General features: G+C 45.9%; 1 protein-coding gene across 3 annotated transcripts in view; it reads right to left on the bottom strand.

Annotated features, from left to right (window-relative positions):
• Positions 1-1,839: 1,839 nt before the first annotated feature.
• The window catches only part of EGFR (epidermal growth factor receptor), a 217,702-nt gene continuing 198,284 nt past the window's right edge, over positions 1,840-21,257 (bottom strand). For all 3 annotated transcript variants that reach the window (XM_055414809.2, XM_055414810.2, XM_088831867.1), the window contains exons 21-28: positions 18,084-18,239; positions 17,185-17,260; positions 14,014-14,160; positions 12,543-12,640; positions 10,794-10,961; positions 10,403-10,450; positions 9,574-9,676; positions 1,840-8,243 (exon numbers count right to left, since the gene is read on the bottom strand). In XM_055414809.2, coding sequence (XP_055270784.1) covers positions 7,882-8,243; positions 9,574-9,676; positions 10,403-10,450; positions 10,794-10,961; positions 12,543-12,640; positions 14,014-14,160; positions 17,185-17,260; positions 18,084-18,239 — 1,158 coding nt within the window. In that variant the 3' untranslated portion in view covers positions 1,840-7,881. The remainder of the gene's footprint in view (positions 8,244-9,573; positions 9,677-10,402; positions 10,451-10,793; positions 10,962-12,542; positions 12,641-14,013; positions 14,161-17,184; positions 17,261-18,083; positions 18,240-21,257) is intronic.

Raw genomic sequence — 21,257 nt, 5'->3', positions numbered from 1 at the left:
ATAAAAGATGTATTTTTGTTTTCTTTAGAACCTAGTATCCACGGCAGGGAGGAAGAGACTGCAGGCAGAACCAGTGGAAAGACCTCAGGGCGGACACAGCGTCCCCCAGCGTTGAGTCTCTCAGGATGCTCAGTGTGCCTCGTGGGCCAGGAGGCAAGCCTCCTTCCAGTTACAAACTACAAACAGATGCCCACGGGCACTTTATTATATTTTGTTTACTGTTTTTTGAGACCAGAGCAAAAATTAGATGTGATACAGCTTTTCTACCCAAGGTTTTAAATGTCCTTTTCTGCGTGTGGAGGAAGGCCCTGAAGAGCCTGCAGAAGGAGCCGGGATCCAGCAGAGATGGCAGAATGGGCCGCGGAGGCCTTGCCCAAGGCCTGAGATAGGGGAGAGCCACACAAAAGCAGGAAGAACCAGCTACTCATGCTTTTCAGATTCTCCTATACTTGGCAAAGCTTTTCTCTCTCCAGAGACCTGTGATTACTTTTATAAGATTGTTGGCCCAAAAGCAAAATCTCTTCAAGCTGAAACCCTGTCTGCACTGAGCTTCAGCTACAGATCGGTGGGGGGAGGATGGAGACTGAGGGACTGGTGTACTTGTTCTCAGGTGGGGGTGTTAGCCTCTGGATGAAAGCCATGGCCTTCCCCTGCGGGTGAAGGTTCCAGGTAGCCAGGTCCCAGAACATGGTACCTGTAGCTCAGTTGCCTGGCCTTCCTTCCGTAGTTCAGCCCTGATGGAAAGCTGTGATGCTGAGAGCCTCATGCCATCCAGGGTGCTGTGTGTCAGGGCGGTGGGGGCTCGGGGAGGCCAGGAGCCTGAGGAGGTTGGTGGGGGGGGGGATGTCCCACAGGGATACAGAAAGATCCCTGGATCCGCTTATTCTTCCAGAACCTAGTTATTCTGAAGTCCTGCTCCCACCTGTACAACAGTCCCCCTCAACCTGTGTTTGTAAGTGATAATGGTCTTCTGGATGAACCATGTGAAACAAAGCAGCAATTTTTCTGGAAATGATGGGTGTCACCCCAAGCATCAGGGAGACTGACACAAGAGGACCTTGGGGTGGCCCCCGGGGACGTAGGGCAGGCTCCAGGTGCTGGCCGGCCTGCGGCCATCCCCCACCAGTGCCTGCCTGCCGCCTGTGCACCTCATTCTCCCCACACCCCCTCTTAAGGGAAGTTCAAATGAGAAACCTCCTGATTCCCTTAGTTGTTCAAGGATTTCATCTCAACACAACAACTTCCCTCAGCGCTAGTTGTTTCCTGATGGGCTCAGAGGGGCTCCCCCACAGGCCCAGAGTTGGGGCGGGGGCAGGTCTTCCCCATGGGGGAGCACTGCTGGGGAAGAGTTGGAGCAGCTGGGCCTGAGGCCCTGCACACATGGTTGTGGTTTCTTAATGCCTCAGACTTCCAGTGTTTATGATTGAGCAGAACCACAACTTGCTATAGAATCATCATCAAGGAATTCCCTCTCGGCTCTGGAAGGAGAGGAGACTATGAAGGGAATCGGGGAAGGTTTGCCCTGCATTGCAAGGGGCTGGGACGGTCAACTCAGGCTCAGGAATCCTCCACTAATTGAAGTGCATCAGGCCCTGTGGTGTGGATGGGGGAGCGGGGAGCCTGTGGGGTAGAGGGCACATGGTAACTCTCCATAATTTCTCATTTTTGCAGTTTTGAAACTAAAACTGCTCTAAAAATAAAGTTTATTAATTAACCTTAAAAAGTTGTCAGGAAAGGACATCTACAGTAGGTCAGATATGATTAATAACTATTATCAACACTGCATTGTTAACAAGAATACAATGTTTTTATAAGATACTTATGAGTAAAGAACATGAATAGTATACATCTAATTTTTTAATACTCCATATACAATCAACATGTTTTGATCAAGTGTAAACCATATAAAAGAGAATCTTGCTTTCCATTTGTACAAATATTGATTTCACCACAGAAAAACTTTATAACATACTTTTATATGTTAAAATGTACCATATATTAGAGGCTATAAAGCTATTGCTTGCTTGTTTAAAAATGAAATTACTGCTGCCTGAGGTTACTTGATTACATCATCACCTCTCATATGTCATCAGATCCACAGGACGTCTTCCTTCCCAAAATTTCATATCATACAGCAAGATTACTTTGTAGCCAAATTAAGTCAAAAGGATTTCTTTAAGAAAAAAAATAAGTAAATGCACCTAAAAATGTACAGTTTTATCTACCAGGTGATAGAGTAGGGATTCTCAGTACTTCTGCTGGCAATTCAGACAGGAATTTGTAACCTCAGAGGGCATACTGTGCTTGTGGAAGAGAAAATAATACTATTATTGTTTCAGTTTTTATCATATATATATATAACATTTAGCAGGATTCCTTTTGTTGACTCTTGTTTTTATAAACACCATCCAACTACTCATGCAGTATCCTTGCCCTCTCCCTTTGTGACTAACTCTGAGTCCACGTTTCCTTCCTCCCTGGACAGTGATGGCTGCGCAGTGGCTGGAGGCAGGGCATCCAGATGGTTAAGTAGCAAGGATGCTTGCTATCCATCTACCTTTGACAGAGGACATGGAAGAAGGGGACTGCTTTACATTTCTTTTTCATCGATGGATTAGGCCCTCTCCCCATCCATTCAGGGTCCTGACCCACAGTGATGGATGCTGGGGTTTTCATGCTTAGAGTTCGCTCAATGCTGATGTTCCTACACTTGGAGAATCTACCTGCCAGTCCACACACCTGTGGTGAATCCCTAGGCTCGTGGTTCTCAGCTTTGGCTGTACATCAGAATGATTTTAGGAGCTTTCAGTTCAGTTCAGTTCAGTCGCTCAGTCGTGTCTGACTCTCCGCGGCCCCATGAATCACAGCACGCCAGGCCTCCCTGTCCATCACCAACTCCCGGAGTTCACTCAAACTCATGTCCACAGAGTCGGTGATGCCATCCAGCCATCTCATTCTCGGTTGTCCCCTTCTCCTCCTGCCCCCAACCTTTCCCAGCATAAATCCTGGGTTTCACTGGCCTGAGGCACTGTTGGGCCTCAAGATTTTCAAAAGCTCCGCTTCCCCCACTGCCATGATGTCACTGTGCAGCCTGAGATAAAAACCCCATCACTAGGATGGCTATGCTTAGTTTGGAAGACTGCTGGTGGTGTTCATCAAACATGCTAAACATTAGGGCTCTGCAGGTATTTCTAGTCTATATTGTAAATGTATATCAATTGTAAACAAAAAAATAATCTACATCAGTCAGATTGGTATATATAAACCAACAGAGAGTTCTGCTATTGTTTTTCTTACATTTACAGAGTCCCATCGGCAGGTGAGTGGTGTACAGCATGAAGCTGATGTTGTCTATTAGTTGTAATAGACGGTGGTTCTTTCCCACTGAATTGCCTCAGAGTCAAATGAACCTGATTCAGACAAAGAAACTAAATGTAAGTGTATCCTTTTCTCATTTTATAAATATAAAAATGATTCTCCTTTTCATCAGGACAACAACCTAGCCCAGTTCTGCAATGACGTTGTGCCTTTTTATGAGAGACTTTTCTCTTGCTTCAGTTAAATCCCTTTAAACAACAATTAAAACTGTTAAACGTTAAAATTGTTTAAACAACAACCTTGGTTTCAAATTTTGATTTTCTTGCAGTCTTTCTAAAGTAAACTATTTCCTTTAGTAGAAAAATGAGTTTTCCTAAAAATATACTTTACAAAGCTCAGTGCTCTAAAAAGTTACAAAAATAGACTTACATTTAAAAATCCTGTTGGAATGTGTCTTTTATAGCACAAAAATGTGTGCCCCTGATATGGCTGATATGACTAGAGGCAAGAGACTCTATTCAGTAAGGTTTTTTAGCCCCAGCAAGGAAAACGAAGGAAAAGAAATAATGTGCTTGTCACCAAGTAATAAATGCAGAATAGACATGAAGGGCAACTTCAAGAACTGTCACTGAGGTGAGCAGCTCATTCCCTGTTGCAGCAGATGGGTTTTTAAACCAACTTCTTAGAAAAGAAACTGTCTAGGGCTTTCTCAAGGCTCAGATTTGTGGTATCTGCCACTTTTGGGGTGAGTTAGCTGCTGGTGACAAGGAATTAGAGGCTTTGGAATGGCCAGCAGCAGTCAAGGCTCCAGGCACACCAGGGACGGTGGTCATTTCTGGCGCTGCCTCGGGAACCTCTTAAACATACATAGTCTGATTCTGTCCTGATGGGGTGCACAGTGTTGATCCAAGGGAAGGTGACCTGAGGGATGAGGGTTTCCACTCTGGTAGTCTATTAGAACCACACAGGGAGCCCCTGGGATTATGATGAAACTGCTCCTTTTGAGCTTACAGTCAGTCCTGACGGGCAGTGCAGGTGAGCACGGCAAGTCACCACGGCCTGACAGCCTGTCCTGCATGAGTGCAGCCCCAAGCCTCGCCTGGTATGCCACGCATGGGAGGCCGTCAGCCCAGGCCCGAGTCTCCCTGAAGGACATTTTCTTTACATAGCTGTTGCCCAAACTTTGGTGCCCATCAGAATCACCAGGGGAGCTCTGAGAAGCGCCGGGCCCGGACTGCAGTTGAGACAGAGTCTTTTTGGTTGGGAACCAGGAGACACCCAAGGGCAGTCAGCCTGAGAACCACTGCCTGTCTGCTTCTGCACTTCATGGTTCATGCACGTCTGCAGTTTTGACAGGGGAAGGCTAAAGCTCAAAATTAAGAACTTTCAACAAACCTCTAAGCCTTGCCACCAACTGGAATGTAATCTGCACGCTCCACTGTGCTCCGAGTTATAAATCAGTGACAACCTGAACTCTGGGCAAATTTAGTTTGGAAGATTCATCTCTATCTAGAGGTGACAGAACTATTTTCCATAGAGTGAGACAACAGGGCCTCCTTAAAGATTATGTGTTAAGACGTATGTATGGCTCACTGGACAGCTGACTCTAGAACAGCCCAGGTTGGGGCCCTGACCCTCTGAGCAGTGGACTTGCCTGTAACTGTACACAGTTGGCTCTCCAGAGCTTTGGTTCTTTAATCGTGAATTTCGCTGACTGGTGCTTATGTGACCTGTTGTGTCAGCTATTGAAGAAATCCATGTCTGAGTGGACCTACACCATTCAAACTCATGAGGTTCAAGGGTCAGCTGTAAACAGCCTCTCACTCTTCCTTTCCCTGATGTGTTTCTGAAGGCCTGGCTTGACTGGGCTGTGGGGAAATGCTCCAGGGACTGGCCGGGGAGGAAAACAGCAGACAGGCTCCCTGTGGGGCCTCAGGGCTTGGTGTCAATGAGCAGAAACCGAAGGGGTGAGGGTTAAGCTTTGAGTGGCCACTCAGAGCCCCAAGGTGTGAGAGTCCCTCTCCTGACTGTCCACGGGGCCCCCAGTCCTGGACTCAGGCTCTGCTCTCTTAGGCTCTCAAGAGTCTACAGGCCCCCTGAACCTCCCTGGACAGACAGTGAGAAAACTGGTGGAAACACAATGTCTAAGAAAATTTAGCGAGTAGATTTTATGCCAGGAAACTGAAATACAAAGAAGGAAAATCTTGAATCGTTCTCTCTACTTTATTATATTACAGTAAAGTATTTCAAATCACAAAAGCACTGAGCTCTTACTGCTACAGCTGGGCCAGGGTGTTGCGGTGCTCCCTCCTCATCTGTCTCCTGACGAACCAGTGAGAGCAGAATGTGGGCCATTCTGCCTCTCAGTGCCGGAGACATATCTGGCTAAAGCACTTAGGTTCTGAGGTGAATAAATAATGAGAGTGGTTTGCTGACAAGGACAGAAAATTTCAGATCCTTAGAGACGTTGTTTAATCTTTTCATGAAACATTTTTAAACCCCCAGTGGGGATGGACTGGAAGGGCACTTGGGGAACATGCCAAGCCTAATCCCAGGCTTGAAGGGGCAGTGGAACCTGTGGAGCTGCTGCAGGAGTGGCTTCTCTGGAGGACACTTTCATGGCTGGGTTCCCTCTGCTGCACTTTCCAATTCTTGCTGGCTGATGCCCTAGGGGTCCTCTGACCCGACTCCACGGCCCCTCCACACCAGGTGCCCCTCACCCCGTGCCCTGTGCTGTCACCATGCTGGGCTGACAAGTCTTGCCTGGCATCTGTCATGCCATTTTTAGGTTAGTATTTGTGAGTCAGTTTTCATCGCTAAATTGTGAATTTTGTGGAATCAGGTATTATGATTTATTTTTTTATTTTTAATACCTATGCCAGGCTGGTAAGATGTTAAAGTGTGGAATGTGATGGAACTGAATATAGTTTATATTTCTACTGAGACAAAATTAAATACTTTGATAACAAAACTGTGGGGCCCTGATCCACCTGAGTCAATAAATAACTTAAAAGCTAAAGGAAAATTGTGTGTGTGTGGGGAAGTGGGGAGCTGAATAAAACTATGGGCTGAAAATACTGTCTGAAACACTTCTTGCTGGCTGAGATGGCTGCTGACTTGACTAAGAGTGTTTACAACACTGTCTACAAAGAACTACATAACATTCAGGGTTTGGGGACACAGATGAGAAAAAGCTTGTGTCCTAAGTAGCGGGTCCTCCAATTACAGGGAGTTATTTTAAGGGGGGATTGTTTTCTTCTACTCACATACCTGGAGATGTTATGAAGGCATTATCATCAACTTCAAAGTCAAATTTCTTATTTACCTGAATTTCATATGACACATAATGCTGTCTCTATTTCACCTGTGAAAAGTGCCATAGTGGTGAGGCACTTCTGCACAGCTACCCCCGTGCCTGGACCCTTCAACTCACCAAGGGCAAGCAGGGATCTGGGCAGCTTCCCAGTGAGGAGCAAAGTGCCCTTTGAGGAAAAAACCCTTAAAGTAAAATAATTAATTATCTTCTAGGAGTAGCCTAAACAAATTGTTTTGTGTGTGTGTCCGGGGGAGCATTGGGGGAGGTGAAAGAGTTTCAAGAGCAGCATCACATATGCAGTCTTCAGACACCTGTCCCCCAACCTCCAAAGACTTGATATATTTCCTCTAAGACTCAAATTTGGGGGATTTGTTCCTTTTTTGCACTGTCATTCCATCTCAATTAAAGGCAATGGTCTGAATGCCGATGAATCACATATAAGCTGACCATGGTTACCATTTTGCTGTACAGGAAAAGCATGCCAGGTTTCAAAACTATGGAATGGAAAACAAACAAGTCTAATAATTAGAAAACGCTGGTCACCCAAAGGAGAGAAAGTACCGTGGAGACATCTATATAAAAGTAAGTCTGAGGAAGAATTCTACTCCCTCTGTTTCTTCCTTGCTCAGGAAGAGTTCAAAGTGGCTTCTTGTCTCGTACCTGCCTTGATCTGATATAGTACCAATGTGGTCTGCTGAGGACCCAGAGGCCTGGTTGGTTATTCACCTGTCTTGCAATGGAGGAGTCTCCAAGCAGAGCCAATGGAATCATGTGTTGGCTGGATGGCTGGCCCGTGCGTCTCAGTCACAGTTGGGCCTGGGTCAACTAAGTACTGCCGGTGCTACAAGCAAGCTTTTTCCTTCTTAGAAAAGCTCATTAAAAGTGAAATCAGTGTCAATGGAAAAACGCCAGATGTTCCTAAGCAATAAAACTCCTTAAACATATTTAGTATTTTTCAAATATACCTCACTGAAAGGTGAACTTCTGCCCAAATGGACAACATTCTTTCTGGATGCCTTTTGTGGAAGCCTCACAGTCTGAAGACAAAGGAATGCCCCTGCAACTTTGCACAGCACATCTGAGTCGGGGGCACTTCTTGGTTGAAAGGTGGGCTGATCAGGGCAAATATGGACAAACCGGTCCATGGGTCCAAGAGTTAATGTCGGCATGGTGGTCAGGACTCAACAGCTGCCATGGCTTGGTCCTGGGGGGGGCTGGAAGTTTATGGCTGATGTTGTCCTCCATGGTCAGGCCCCAGTAAAGTCACTGCCTGCTGGTGCTGCCCGCAGGTATTCTGCATTTTCAGCTGTAGGCCCCTTAAAGATGCCATTCGACTTGGCTTCCTTGGGAAAGAAGGCCTGCTGGTAGTCAGGGTTGTCTAGGCTAATTTGGTGACTGCCCTTCTGAGCCCAGAGGGCAGGGCCGTCAAGTACACCATTGATACAGGCAGGATGGGTGGTGTTGAGATACTCAGGGTTGTCCACGGCGTTGCTGCGTGAATTTTGGTACTGAGGGTCTCTGCCAGGAGCTGGACATAGAGGCTGATTGTGATAGACAGGGTTCTGGACAGAGCCTGCGGGTCTTTTGGGAACAGATTGGTTTACATATTCTGAAATTGAAAAGAAATCAAGTGTAATCAGCAAAGCATCATCCCCAACAGGATTTCACAGCTCTTTCTGAACCCTGTGACTATTCTTCAGTGAGGCACTGTATGACAGAGGTAGGGAGGCCTGGGGAGAGGACTCTCTTGCTAAAAGAATTGTGTTCTTTTTGTACTACTCAGAGCAACGAGCATGCTTTTCTTCTGAAAGTTTAAAGTTTTCAGAGGACTGCTTCCCTTGAGATGTGTGTTTGTGCAGGTTGGCTCTGTCTGGGGGACAGAGCTTAGATTAAGTAAATACAAGTTTCACAGGCCAGAAATGGAGCCAGGAGAGAGAACAGGGATCTAATCTGTCTGTCTGTCTCTCTCTCTCACACACACTCTCTCGCTCTCAGACACACTCTCTCACACACACTCTCTCTCACATACACTCTCTCACACACAGACTCTCTCTCTCACACACTCTTACACATTCTCTCTCACACACACACTGTCTCTCTCACACATACACACTGTCTCTCTCACACACACTGTCTCACACACACACTCTCTCTCACACACACTCACACATACACTCTCACACACTCTCACACACATACTGTCTCTCTCACATACACTCTCTCACACACACTGTCTCTCTCACACACACTCTCTCTCACACACACACTCTATCTCTCTCTCACACACATACTATCACACACAATCTCTCTCACACACTCTCTCTCTCACACTCACACACACACTCTCCCTCTCTCCCACACATACTCTCTCTCACACACAAACTCTCTCTCTCTCACACACACACTCTCTCTCACAAACTCTCTCTCTCTCACACTCACACACACACACTCACACACTCTCTCACACACACACTCTCACACACATACTCTCACACACACACTCTCTCACACACACACACTCTCTCACACACACACGCTCACATAAACACACTCTCTCACACACTCTCTCACACACACTCTGTCACACACACACACACTCTGTCACACACACACACACTCTGTCACACACACACACTCTCTCACAGTCTCTCTCTTCACACTCTCTCTCTCTCTCACACACTCACACATGCATATCTTTACTGTTGGCTTCAAATTCTAGAAAATCTGCAGACTCCTTTTAAAGACAACCTGGACATGCCTGGACCCCTCAGAAACCCATGTGCATACTTGTTGTTGTCTATCGACTGCCCGCTTTCTTCCTTTGTTTTGTCTGCACTCTCACCATGGGCTCCACCTCTGAACCAGCTTGAAGGAAGCAGCTGGCCCTGCCCCGGGCCTGAGGCCGCGGAACAGGACTCCCCCCTGCGAGCGGTACTCACCGGGTACTGGGAGGAAAGCGTCGTCCATGCTATCTTCGGTGAGGGCACCAGTGGGGTCTGAGCTGTAGCGCTGCAGGAAGCTGTCTTCCTTGAGAGGGTAGGTCTGTCGGGAGGAGATGAGGCAAGGTTAACTCCAGCCAGTGCTGCTCACTTCAGTGGGGATAAAGGTCACCTGAGAGCTTGCTAAAATGAAGATTCTGATGCAGGAGATTCGGGAGAGGACCAGAGATGCTGCACTTCTAACCACTTTGCCCACAGGTGGTACCTCACTCCTGGCCCAGACCACAGGACAAGTGGATGGCCTGGACGAGGGCTGTCCAGCAGGGCTCTCGGCAATGACAGATGTGCTCTGTAATCTGCACTCTTCCATACCACATGTGTGAGGAATGGAATTTTAAATTTTATTTAACTTTAATTAATTAACATTTAAATTTAAGTAGCCACACATGGCTAGTGGCTTCTGCATTGGTAAGTGTGGGTCTAATCAGGGCTTCACACATCAAGCATCAGCATCGCCTGGAAGGCAAGCTCACAGATGGCCTGACCCCTCCCAGCAGATCCTGCGTCATTAGGTCTGGGGTGGGGGCCTGACAGTCTTTCTAACAAACTGCCAGGTCCAGGAACTGCATGATGCTGCTCCATGAATCACATTTTCAATAGCACTTTGAGAAATAACAGCTAACTACTGGCCACATAGTAGGGATCAAAGGAGGAAGCAATACAGGAAGGCAATCACAGTTATTCAGGTTAAGGTGGGCACTTCTTATGTCTAGTAGAGCTGGGGTACAGAGATGTTATTTAATTTTGGTTTGTAGATGTTGATACCTACCCCGTTTCTATCAACGCAAGTCACAATGGGAGTGTTGCTGGAGGCGCTCTGAAAAAGAATAACAGTGTTTATGATGCAGGCGGACACTCAACCATCTCCACTGAGAGCAGGAAGGGACCTCAGGGAGAAGGGACATTTAAAGGGGCTTGATTTCATCTTGATGAATTAGCATGAGAAAACTGTTTAGTTCTGATTTAACTCTGTTCCTTAATGGACCAGAAAGATTATGACCCAGTTGTTGCAATGCAATAAAATAACTGATACACTGAATTGATTCATTCTGATTTTAGCTTCACCATCTGGTTAGGTTCCACAAGATGGGTATTATTTTCTCTAAAACTCAATCTGTTCAAACCAAGAGGCAGAGCTTGAGAAAGAGTGGCTTTGGTACCAGGGAGCTCAGGAGGGGTGTCCGGGAGGTGGCGGGGCTGTGGAAGAAGCCCTGCTGGGGGACAAGGTACTCGTCAGCATCCACAATGTCCTCCATGTCCTCCTCATCCATCAGGGCGCGATAAAAGTTGGAGTCCGTAGGGCTTGGCAAATGCATTCTCTCATCCCCCTGCCACAGAGATCATGAGACCATTAGAACGGCCGGAGAGCTGCTGTCCCACCCCCTAGCTGTCGAGGTGTGGTCTGTGGTCAGCAGGTGCCTGTATACTTCCCAGTTTAGCTCTAATAACCCGCCCCCTTCCCCTGCCGGTTCTCCAAAATACAGTTCCTCCTCCCTTCCCCCATTCTCCACCCCCTGCCTGAAATGAAAACACTGAAAATTTCCTGATGTCCCAAGGTCCTCAAAGGAAATGTAGACAGTTCAGGAGGTAAAAGGAGGTGCCAGAGGTACACCTCTCACTGCGTGAATGAGTAAAAAATGTACTTTTGTACTTCGTCCCTGCTCCTGGTGCAGAGCTCCTCAAAGTGAATGTCACTCAATCATGTTCGACTCTTTGTGACCCCATGGACTGTAGCCTGGCAGGCTCCTCTGTCCAAGGAATTCTCCAGGCAAGGATACTGGAGTGGGTAGCTGTTCACTTCTCCAGGGGATCTTCCCAACCCAGGGATGGAACCCAGGTCTTCCGCATTGCAGAGCTCCTAAACCCTTGGAATTTCCTCAGTGTCTCTTACGTTAATGAGGAGATTTTTGGAAGCACCGAAAGATGGGGGCTAGTGACTAGTAGAGCCACATGATTAGAATCCCATGTGAGGGTTAGAACTTTCAGTCTCGACCCTGACCCTGGGGGTCAAATGTACTGGGAGTCAATGATTTAATCATGCCTATGTAATGAAGTCTCCATAAAAACCTGAAAGGATGAGGATCAGAGTCTTTCCGGGGTCATGAACATGTGGAGATTTGGGGAAGAGCAGTGCACCAGAGGGCATGGAAACCACGCCCTTCCCCTATACCTCCCCTCTGCATCTCTTCCATCTGGCCGCTCCTACATTATATCCACTTACAATCAACCAGTGGTCTAGTGAGTAGAATCTTTCCTTGAGTTCTGTGAGCTGCTCTAGCAAATAAATGGAACCCAAGCAGAGGGGGAGTGAGAACCTCCAGTCTTTAGCTGGTAGGTCAGAAGCATTTGGACTTGGGACTGGCATCTGACGTGGAGCAGTATGGCCTCTGATGCTGTTCCAAGTGGACAGTGTCAGACTGAGCTGAATTGCAGGACATCAGCTGGTGCTGGAGAAGTGCTTGCCTGGGGGTGTGGGGACCCTCCTCCCAAAACACACACATTCTTGGAACTGCTTCAGGTGCTTTGCCATGCATTCTGCATTTATTATTTCACTGAATCTTTAAAACAGTTCCATGAGCTTGGTTTTGTTAACCTAAAGTGGAGAGTCAAGAATCTGAAGCCATATTTGCCTCACACCAAAGCCCTGGTTCCCCAGAGACTGATATGAAGCTTTGGCTAAAGGGACCATTAAGATGAGGGGGCACCAAGCGTGCAGGGCTCACACAGTGGCGGACAGTTGGGGGCCCACGGTGAGCTTGACCTAGTCCACCTTGGCCTGTGCTTGCTCAAATGCCTGAGGGTTTCTGGTGCGGCCTGGGAGGCAGGAGGCTGCATTGCTGCAGTATTACAGGGATGTGTGACCTCACTAGCAGGATCCTCCTGGGGAGGAGAGGGGGAGCGGACTGTACCTGGATGACAAGGTAGCGCTGGGGGTCTCGGGCCATCTTGGAGAATTCAAGGATTAACTCACGGAACTTTGGGCGACTGTCTGCATCTATCATCCAGCCTGGGGAAGGAAGGAGGGAAGTCAGTTCAGTTAGAACCCTGAAAGAACTGATAAAGATGGCATCCCTGCAAGTATTTATGGGGTGACTCTTTAAGACAAATAAATGAGGTTGAAACCTAATCTTTGTGACAGGTTTTTCAGTCTTGGCAAGCAGGCACTGATTACTGTTTAAAGATCATGATGACATCACACATTTGAGTCAGCATGGCAATAACATGCTCTAATTTCCTGCGCCTCCCCTTCCAAGGGTCATTACGGTGTCATCATCTTAATGGTGACAGCAGCCGTATGACAGGCTTCACTTTCTGTGAACTGCTCTGACTGTAGGGAGCCCTGGGTCTCGACTCTCTGTAACGTCCTCACTTGACATTCAGCCTCATCTACATTCACTCAGCAGTCTACTGTTGGAAACCAGATTTAGGGAAATTTAGGAACTTTCTTAAGAACCTCAGGGCTTGGGAATGTCATTCCCTGGCATTTCATTGTATCACACTCAGCAGTCACACATGCACGTGACAGGATGCTCAATGCCTTCGTGTGGAGGATGCTCCTGTTGACCATGCCACTGCATCTGATGACACAATGATCCAGGTCTAGATTAAACATGCTGGAGGAACAGCTGTGGACTGGAAATCCTCATGACCCTGAGAGTTCATATTTGTTTTCTATCAGCAGGATGTCAAGCTATTTTAGGCCAGGCTGCTATGTGACCTCAGACAAATCATGTGACCTCTCTGGATACCAGCTTCCTCAACCTAAAGCCAGGAAGTCACAATTGATTAGCTCTGTGGTCTAAAGTTCAGAAAGGCTCAATACTGACATGGATTTGGCTCTTTCACATTCCGTGGGCTGCTTTCTGTGTAAATTCTCATCATATATGTAATATTACCCCTAGGGCCAATGGAACTTGGGATTCTGACAGAGTAGTAGTGTCACAATCAAGCCATACACTCTTACTTGGATTACAATGTTTACCTGCTACACCGCAGAAGGCCTCACATAAATCCACTATCTGAAAGGTTTAAGTCAAAGCAGAGTGTTGATTCTACTAATCTCACGTGGCTATTCACTGTTAGGCATTTAAAAACAGTCTCTCTGGTAACAGGCTTCAAAATGTGGGGCAGGTTTTTCATTGAGCAACTCAGAGAGAAGAGTGTTTGGTATAACAGCTTCTGGGGGATTCTGACTGACTTGTTTGCTTGAAAACATCAGCTCACAGTGCTCAGCGCAGCAGGTAAGTGCTTCTGGTAAAGTGCCCTGAGAAGGGGTTGATGAATGTGCCTGTCTATAGGCTGTGACAGAGTGTCTTAGGGAGTCTAAGTCCTGGGGTGTGGCTCAGGGCAGCCCGGTGACAGGTCCCGCTGGCCACTCACACTTGACCATGATCATGTAGACGTCAATGGTGCAGATGGGTGGCTGCGGGAGGCGCTCTCCTTTCTCCAGGACAGTTGATATTTCACTCGCAGGGATTCCATCGTAAGGCTTGGATCCAAAGGTCATCAACTCCCAAACAGTGACTCCTAAGAGGAAGAAGGGGTTGCTTTATGAGTCAATAATAATCACAGCGTTTTGTCTTTAGTCATCATTGTTGACAGACTGTTTCCAACGTTTAAAAACCCCTGTTTCTGTGGCCTTGGGCAATTTGCTTGGTGCTGGAAGCCTCAGTTCAGTGTCTGTCTCATAGGATGGTTGTGAGATCAAACAAGATAATACAACTTCAAAGTTCAGACAATGCCAGGCAAATAGTAAGTAGCCAATAAAAAGCAAACTTTAGTAATAACAGCAAAAGACACCACCTCTCTGAGACATGCCTGGTCTATGGAACAGGAGTTACATAGTCTGACGTGTGCCCCAAAAGACTTAACCAACTATAAATTGTGTTTTTAAAGAATTAAAAAATTGGAGATAAAAACTTCTGTGTTCCTTCTGATAAATATAAAAAACTCCATATTTTAAATTTCAACATCAATCAATCACCATGATTAAAATAATTAGAGTACTATTAGAATTGGTGTTTTTTCAGACTGTTCTGAAGTTCTGATGGTCTTTCTACCTCCATGCCTCCCTTGATGGAATTCTCTGCTCCAGAAACACACAAATGATGAGCAGTATGTACCCATCTGGACAGCACGACGCCCTGGGCGCCACTAGTGATGAGCAGAGTGGGCCTGAGTCTTGAGTCCCCAGACCACACAGGGAGGGACCAGACACAGGAACCCAGTGCGGGTGTGGGGGTGGGGGGTGGTTCCTAATCTCCAACTAGTCTAACGACCCCTTTTCTTTAGAATTGACCTCTAAATGCATATCACCATGGATCTGCATGGTGGATTTTCTAAAGGCCATTCCAAAACTGAATGACCCAAATTAACATGCAGAATGCAAGGTTGAAGAATGAACAAAAGCAGTGGTCCAGGGACAAAAAATATTAATAATCCTTCTGTCCTTCCCACCACAGAGTCATTATGGACTTGATCAAAGAAAGAAAATCTCATGTCCACGTCTATAGTCGGTTAATTCTAACTAGGTTTAAACACTGCATTTAAACACACACATAATGACTTCCTAAAGGAAAGCAAGCTTTTCAGGTTTTGCGACAAATGGTGAAAGAGGGCCGTGTGTATGCCTGGCTGCAGGGTATGAGTAGGGCTGGAAGTTGGTATGAATTCTCTCTCTTTTCAACTGGTAAGTGGAACATACAGGTTCCTGACTAAAATATTTTGCCTTGACTAGAGTCTAGAGAGTAAAGTAACAGGATATGTTTTTTGAACTAAAAATTCAGGTTCATATTGTAACAATTCTGATGTACTGCCAGAACAGCAGATTGTAATCACTGACAACACAATTTCCACTGAGATGAAAAACATAGCCCCTGTGCTGACGCTGACTTTCTGATGCTGGTTATAATCACTCAAAGGGATTAAGTCACTGAGTTTGAGAATTTTCATTTACTGGGCAGACGTGGCCCTGCAGTCTGCAAGTGGGCTCATGGGGCAAGGGGAGAACAAAGCTGGGCAGCTGGGAAAGGCAGGGGCCGTACCACTCTTGACCATGGTCAGAGTTTCAGGTTTTATCTGGAACATATTTGGAAAATCAAAGAAGGAGGTTAAGCAGAGAAGTAAAAGTCTAATGTAGTTTAAAATATTTTTGCCAGCTGTCTGGAGAATAGATGAGTGAGTGCAAAACAAGCCAAGAGAAGACCCAGGAAGAGCCCCTGCGTAGTGTCGCTGGAAGGGGGTGTGTGTCACCACACTGGGCTGTGTGGCGACAAGGACAATGACGGGTCTGGGCAGAACCACAAACAGGAAAAGCAGCATTTCTCCCTGTCCCTCCAGGGGAGCAGACACTTCTTGAACACAGCTGAAAATAACAAGGTATCAGAATAATTTTATTTCCTTATCTAGTTCATCAATTGTAAGCAGCTCAGCTCACAGGCATAAATGAAAATTCACATATTCATTCACAAAGATTTCTGTCTTCATAAAGCTTATATTACAGCAGGAGAGATAGACAAAGACCCATGAAATTTTAAAAAATTTAATAGCAGGAGAGATAGACAAAAACCCATGAAATTCTTAAAAATTTAATTGGAATATTAGGAAGTTAATAATGTTGTAAAAGAAATGCTAAATGGGAGATATCCTGAATGATTCTGTTTTTGTGATAATGACAGCATTCCTCTTGGAAACTCCTTACAATATTGCTCTCCTCAAATACATGTTCTATGGGTGGGGGATTCACCTCTATTGCTTTGATAGCTGGGATAGACCGATGTTCACCATTCAATGCAGATCAGCTGTTTTGCAGCCTTTGGGCTGATTTGGCCGTACAGTGGGTGCTGACTGCAGTAACAGGGGGAGGTACCCAGGACAGCAACCAGTGGGACTGCTTTCCTGAAAGGTGAGGCCCTTGACGGCTCTGGAGCCCCTCTGACAGAGAACAAGACGAGAGCATGAAAGGCATGTCTGAGGAGAGGGAAGCTGGACAGAGGACAGGGCGCAGGCAGCGTGGGATCTGGAGGAAGAAAGCAGCAGATCCTGGTGAGACAGCCTTCATGAGAACTGGAAGCGGCAGCTACTTCCCTTTCCTCATATTTCCCCAAAGACACACTCTTACAGTGCGTTTTGTCAAGCCATTCTCTCTGATGCACAAAGATAACCACTCAGGACATGGAACCGCAGCCACCGAGTTAGTCCACTGTAGAACCACACTCTCCACCAGAAACACTTCTCCCTTTGGTTCACTTCAAATTCATGGCAAGAGGTTATGCCTGCTTGACTTTGGGGTACAGGCATTTCCCAGGTTCACATTCTTTCCCTCTTGTTACTCTCTCTCCTGACAAGCTCACTGTTACCTCCAGTGACGCTTGGGACGATAGTTAGACTCAATTTCCTGTTTCATGTTTTCTATTGTAACAGCCTGACAATAACGATGACGTGACGTGGCTGTTAGTCACTGTCTCACATGGCAGAGCGTACAATGCACATCAACAGCGCAAGCCAGCAGAGTCTCCGCCTTGATTCACCAGCCTCAGGATTCTGACTCACCATAGCTCCAGACATCACTCTGATGGGTATAAATTCGGTGTAAAATTGATTCCAAAGCCATCCATTTGATGGGGACCTTGGAATGATGAGAAATAAAAGTAATAAGACAATTAGCTTCCTTCTATTGAAAAACAAATGACAAAGGGAGAAATTGCAAATGACAAAGGTGAGAAAACCAGGCCACCCGCACCCTGGCCCCCAGGCCCAGGGCTCCTTCCCAGCAGGAAGAGAGGCTTGTCTGGAAGACAGGGTCTCTTCAGACCCCAGGACTGAGGCGGTCCTCTGGTCTGTCTGCGGGCTCCTCTGCTGAGCTGGGTGCATGGGCTGGTAGCTCAGGACCCTGATCATGCCCTGTTTGTGGGTGCTTGCAGGGCCAGCTGCTTGGAGTCATGCAAGCCAGTGTGAAACTGAAGAGGTGTACAGCTGATCTAGAGTGTTCTGAAGGGTATATCTGGAGACCTGCATCCCTCACTGCTGGGAAGGCCCCCTGGAGAAGCCCCAGGCCTGTCCAGAGGAAGAAGCCAACTCCATTGTGGCCAGCGCCCCTCGGGAGGTCCTGGAACAATCACAGGAAACTTTCCTTGCTGCCAAAGCAGCTGTGACATTTCAAGATGTTCTTCTGAAGGGTCTTTACCCTGGAGCAGGAGGTGGAAACCTAACTTTGGCTAATAGTCCCCTAGAGATGAAGCTAAACTCACATTTACTGCCTTTGGCTTCTGGGTGTGTCAGAAACATCACTATTCACCTTCCCAGGAAATCCTTCTCGCCAGGCAGCTCTGGAGCCTGGTAGACCCAGTGCTGATGGCACCGTGACCTCACCCAGAAGGTCCTGAGAATGGCTCTGTGTTGGTCAGTCTGCTTCAGGAGAGTGCTTGCCTGTCGACAAGCCAGCCCCTCACCTTGCCCCCTTCTGCGTGATACTCCTTCTCCTCGGCACCCAGCAGCTTGGCCAGCCCGAAGTCTGTGATCTTCACATGCTGCGGCGTCTTCACCAGCACGTTCCTGGCCGCCAGGTCCCTGTGCACCAAGCGCCGGTCTTCCAGGTAATTCATGCCCTGAAACAAAGGGCCACGCGGGAGGGGTGGGCGTCTCAGGGCAGCGTTCAGTGTCACGCAACAGCATCTGACCTGAAGTCCACCCATGGGTGAACTGCCCTCCGCAGACACAGTGACTTGGACCTGGTAACATCAGTGACCACAGAGCTGCTCCAAGGATGAAGAGGTAAAGCGACAAAGGTAAAGCTGACTTGCTAACTGATATCCATCCAGTTACTCAAGTTTCAAGCTCAAATGAACAAGTACAAGAGGCCAGTGACAGAAGGAGCCCCAATGTAGGGCCAAAACCTGGCCGCACGCTACTCAGAATGGCTGCTGCCTCCTGCCTGGCCTTGCCACCCTGGGCCAGTTCATACGGGGCACTGCCTCCCCAGGGCCCAGGGCTCTCATCACACTGTCCTGGACTATCTTGCATGATTCACTACCACTGAAGGCTTTTGTCCAGTTTTATTTTTCTTTTTAAACTGAAATCACATAGCTATTGAATTTGCTTTTACAAAGTACCAATCCCCACCCTCTCCCTGGCTGCCTCCATAACTGTTCTAATCAGAATCAAGGCTGTAAGGATGCAAAAGACCTGTATGCAGAAAACTATAAGATACTGATGAATGAAATCAAAGATGACACAAACATGGAGAGAAATACCATGTTCTCAAATAGGAAGAATGAATATTGTGAAAATGACTATACTACCCAAAGCAATCTACTGATTCAATGCAATCCCTACTAAGTTACCAGTGGCATTTTTCACAGAATTAGAACAAAAATTTTACAATTTGTATGAAAACACAAAAGACTCCGAATAACCAAAGGAATCTTGAGAAAGAAAAATGGAGTTGGAGGAATCAGGCTCCCTGACTTCAGACTATACTAGAAAGCTCCAGTCATCAAGACAGTATGGCACTGGAACAAAAACAGAAATACAGCTCAATGGTATTGGACAGAAAGCTCAGAGATAAACCTATGTACCTATGGTCACCAAATCTATGATAAAGGAGGAAAGACTATATAATGAAGAAAAGACAGCCTCTTCAATAAGTGGTGCTAGGAAAACTGGACAGCTACATGTAAAAGAATGCAATTAGAACACTGCTAATACCATACACAAAAATGAACTCAAAATGGGTTAAAGACCTAAATGTAAGGCTCGCCACTATAAAACCTTAGAGGAAACCCTAAAGGAAAACACAGGCAGAACACTCTTTGACAAAAAGCATAGCAACATCTTTTTTTGATCTACCTCCTAATGAAGATAAAAACAAATGGGATCTAATTAAACAAAAGCTTTGGCACAGCAAAGGAAATCATAAGCAAAACCAAAAGACAATCCTTAGAATGGGAGAAAATATTTGCAAATGAAGCAACTGACAAAGGTTTAATCTCCAAAATATATAAGCAGCTGATGCAGCTCAATATCAAAAAAACAAACAACCCCATAAAAAATGAGGGGGCGGGGATCTAAATAGACATTTCTCTAAAGAAGACATACTGGTGGCCATGAGACACATGAAAAGATGCTCAACATAACTAATTATTAGAAAATAAAATTGAAAACTACAATGAAGTATCACTTCACACCAGTCGGAATGGCCATTATCAAAAAATCTATAATAATGTTGGAGAGGGTGTAGAGAAAAGGGAACCTTCTGACACTGTTGGTGGGAATGTAAATTGGTGCAGCTACTATGGAGAACAGTATGGAGGTTTCTTAAAAAAACTAAAAATAGAGGTACCATATAACCCAACAATCTTAGTTCTGGGCATAAATCCAGAGAAAACTATGATCTGAAAGGATGCATGAATCTCGAAATTCATTGCATCACTATTTATAATAGCCAGGACATGGAAGGAACCTAAATGCCCATCAACAGAGGAATGGAAAAAGAAGATGTGGTACATATATACTGTGGAATATTACTCAGTCCATAAAGGAATGAAACACTGTCTGCAGAGACGTGAATGGACCTAGAGACTGTCACATAGGGTGAAGCAAGTCACAAACAGAAAATCAAACATTGTATAATATAGTGGACTCTAGCAAATGACACAGATGAATTTTTTTGCAAAGCAGAAACAGAGTGACAGATGCAGTGAACAAATGCATGGAAACGAAGTGGGAAGAGGGGATGAACTGGAAGATCGGGACTGACGTATACACACTGCTGCATAGGAAACAGGTAACTAATGAGAACCTCCTGTGCAGCACAGGAGACTGCTCAGTGATCTGTGGTGGCCTAGATGGGAAGCAATCTAAGAGCGGATACATGTATACACGTTACTGACTCACTTTGCCGTTTAGCAGAAACTATCACAACACTGTAAAGCAATTATACTCCAATAAAAAAAATTTGCTTTTCTCAAATTGCTTCTGTACTTAAGAGAGCATCAGTAGTTTATCTGGAGAAATCTTAGGTATTATTTATTACTCATAATATTGGAATTCTTTTCCCATTACCATCCTCAGTGTTTGAGTAATATACCAATATGCATAGAAATCTAGAAAAATTCTGATTATTTAATGTTTAATGTATGTGTTATTGATATTACAAACATTTCTTTACTGCCAGGCTTTGATGTTAAGAGGTGACTTTGGTATTCACCCCACCCTGCTCCCCGACCACCTACGAGGCCAAAGAGGCTGTTACGACCTACGTACACTTCCCTGGGTTCAGGATTTATACACATCATATTCCTTTCATGGAACTGCAGTCTGTCCTATAAACTGCCGCAAGGCCTTCACAATGAACAAATCTGAGGAACTAATCTGTGCTGAAAATTGTCCTCTATTTGGATACGATGAATCACCTATAGTTCTCTTTTGGTTGTTCCAGCTGTGAAAGCTCATATAATCTTTCATTCTATCTTTGTGGAATAAAATGAGTTAATTGGCCTGTGTTTCAGTTTTGTTTAACGAACTATGTCAAGACAGAGTTTCTGTTCTCACTAACTGTATGGAGACCTGCTTTTTCATTACATCTCAAACAGAAAAATCTCAAAGATATTGTCAAAACAGACACA

The sequence above is a fragment of the Moschus berezovskii genome, chromosome 24 (genome assembly GCF_049115385.1).
Source record: "Moschus berezovskii isolate FMDL1 chromosome 24, NW_MosBer_1.0, whole genome shotgun sequence".
Taxonomy (NCBI): domain Eukaryota; kingdom Metazoa; phylum Chordata; class Mammalia; order Artiodactyla; family Moschidae; genus Moschus; species Moschus berezovskii.
This window is presented reverse-complemented; position numbering and strand designations above follow the sequence as displayed.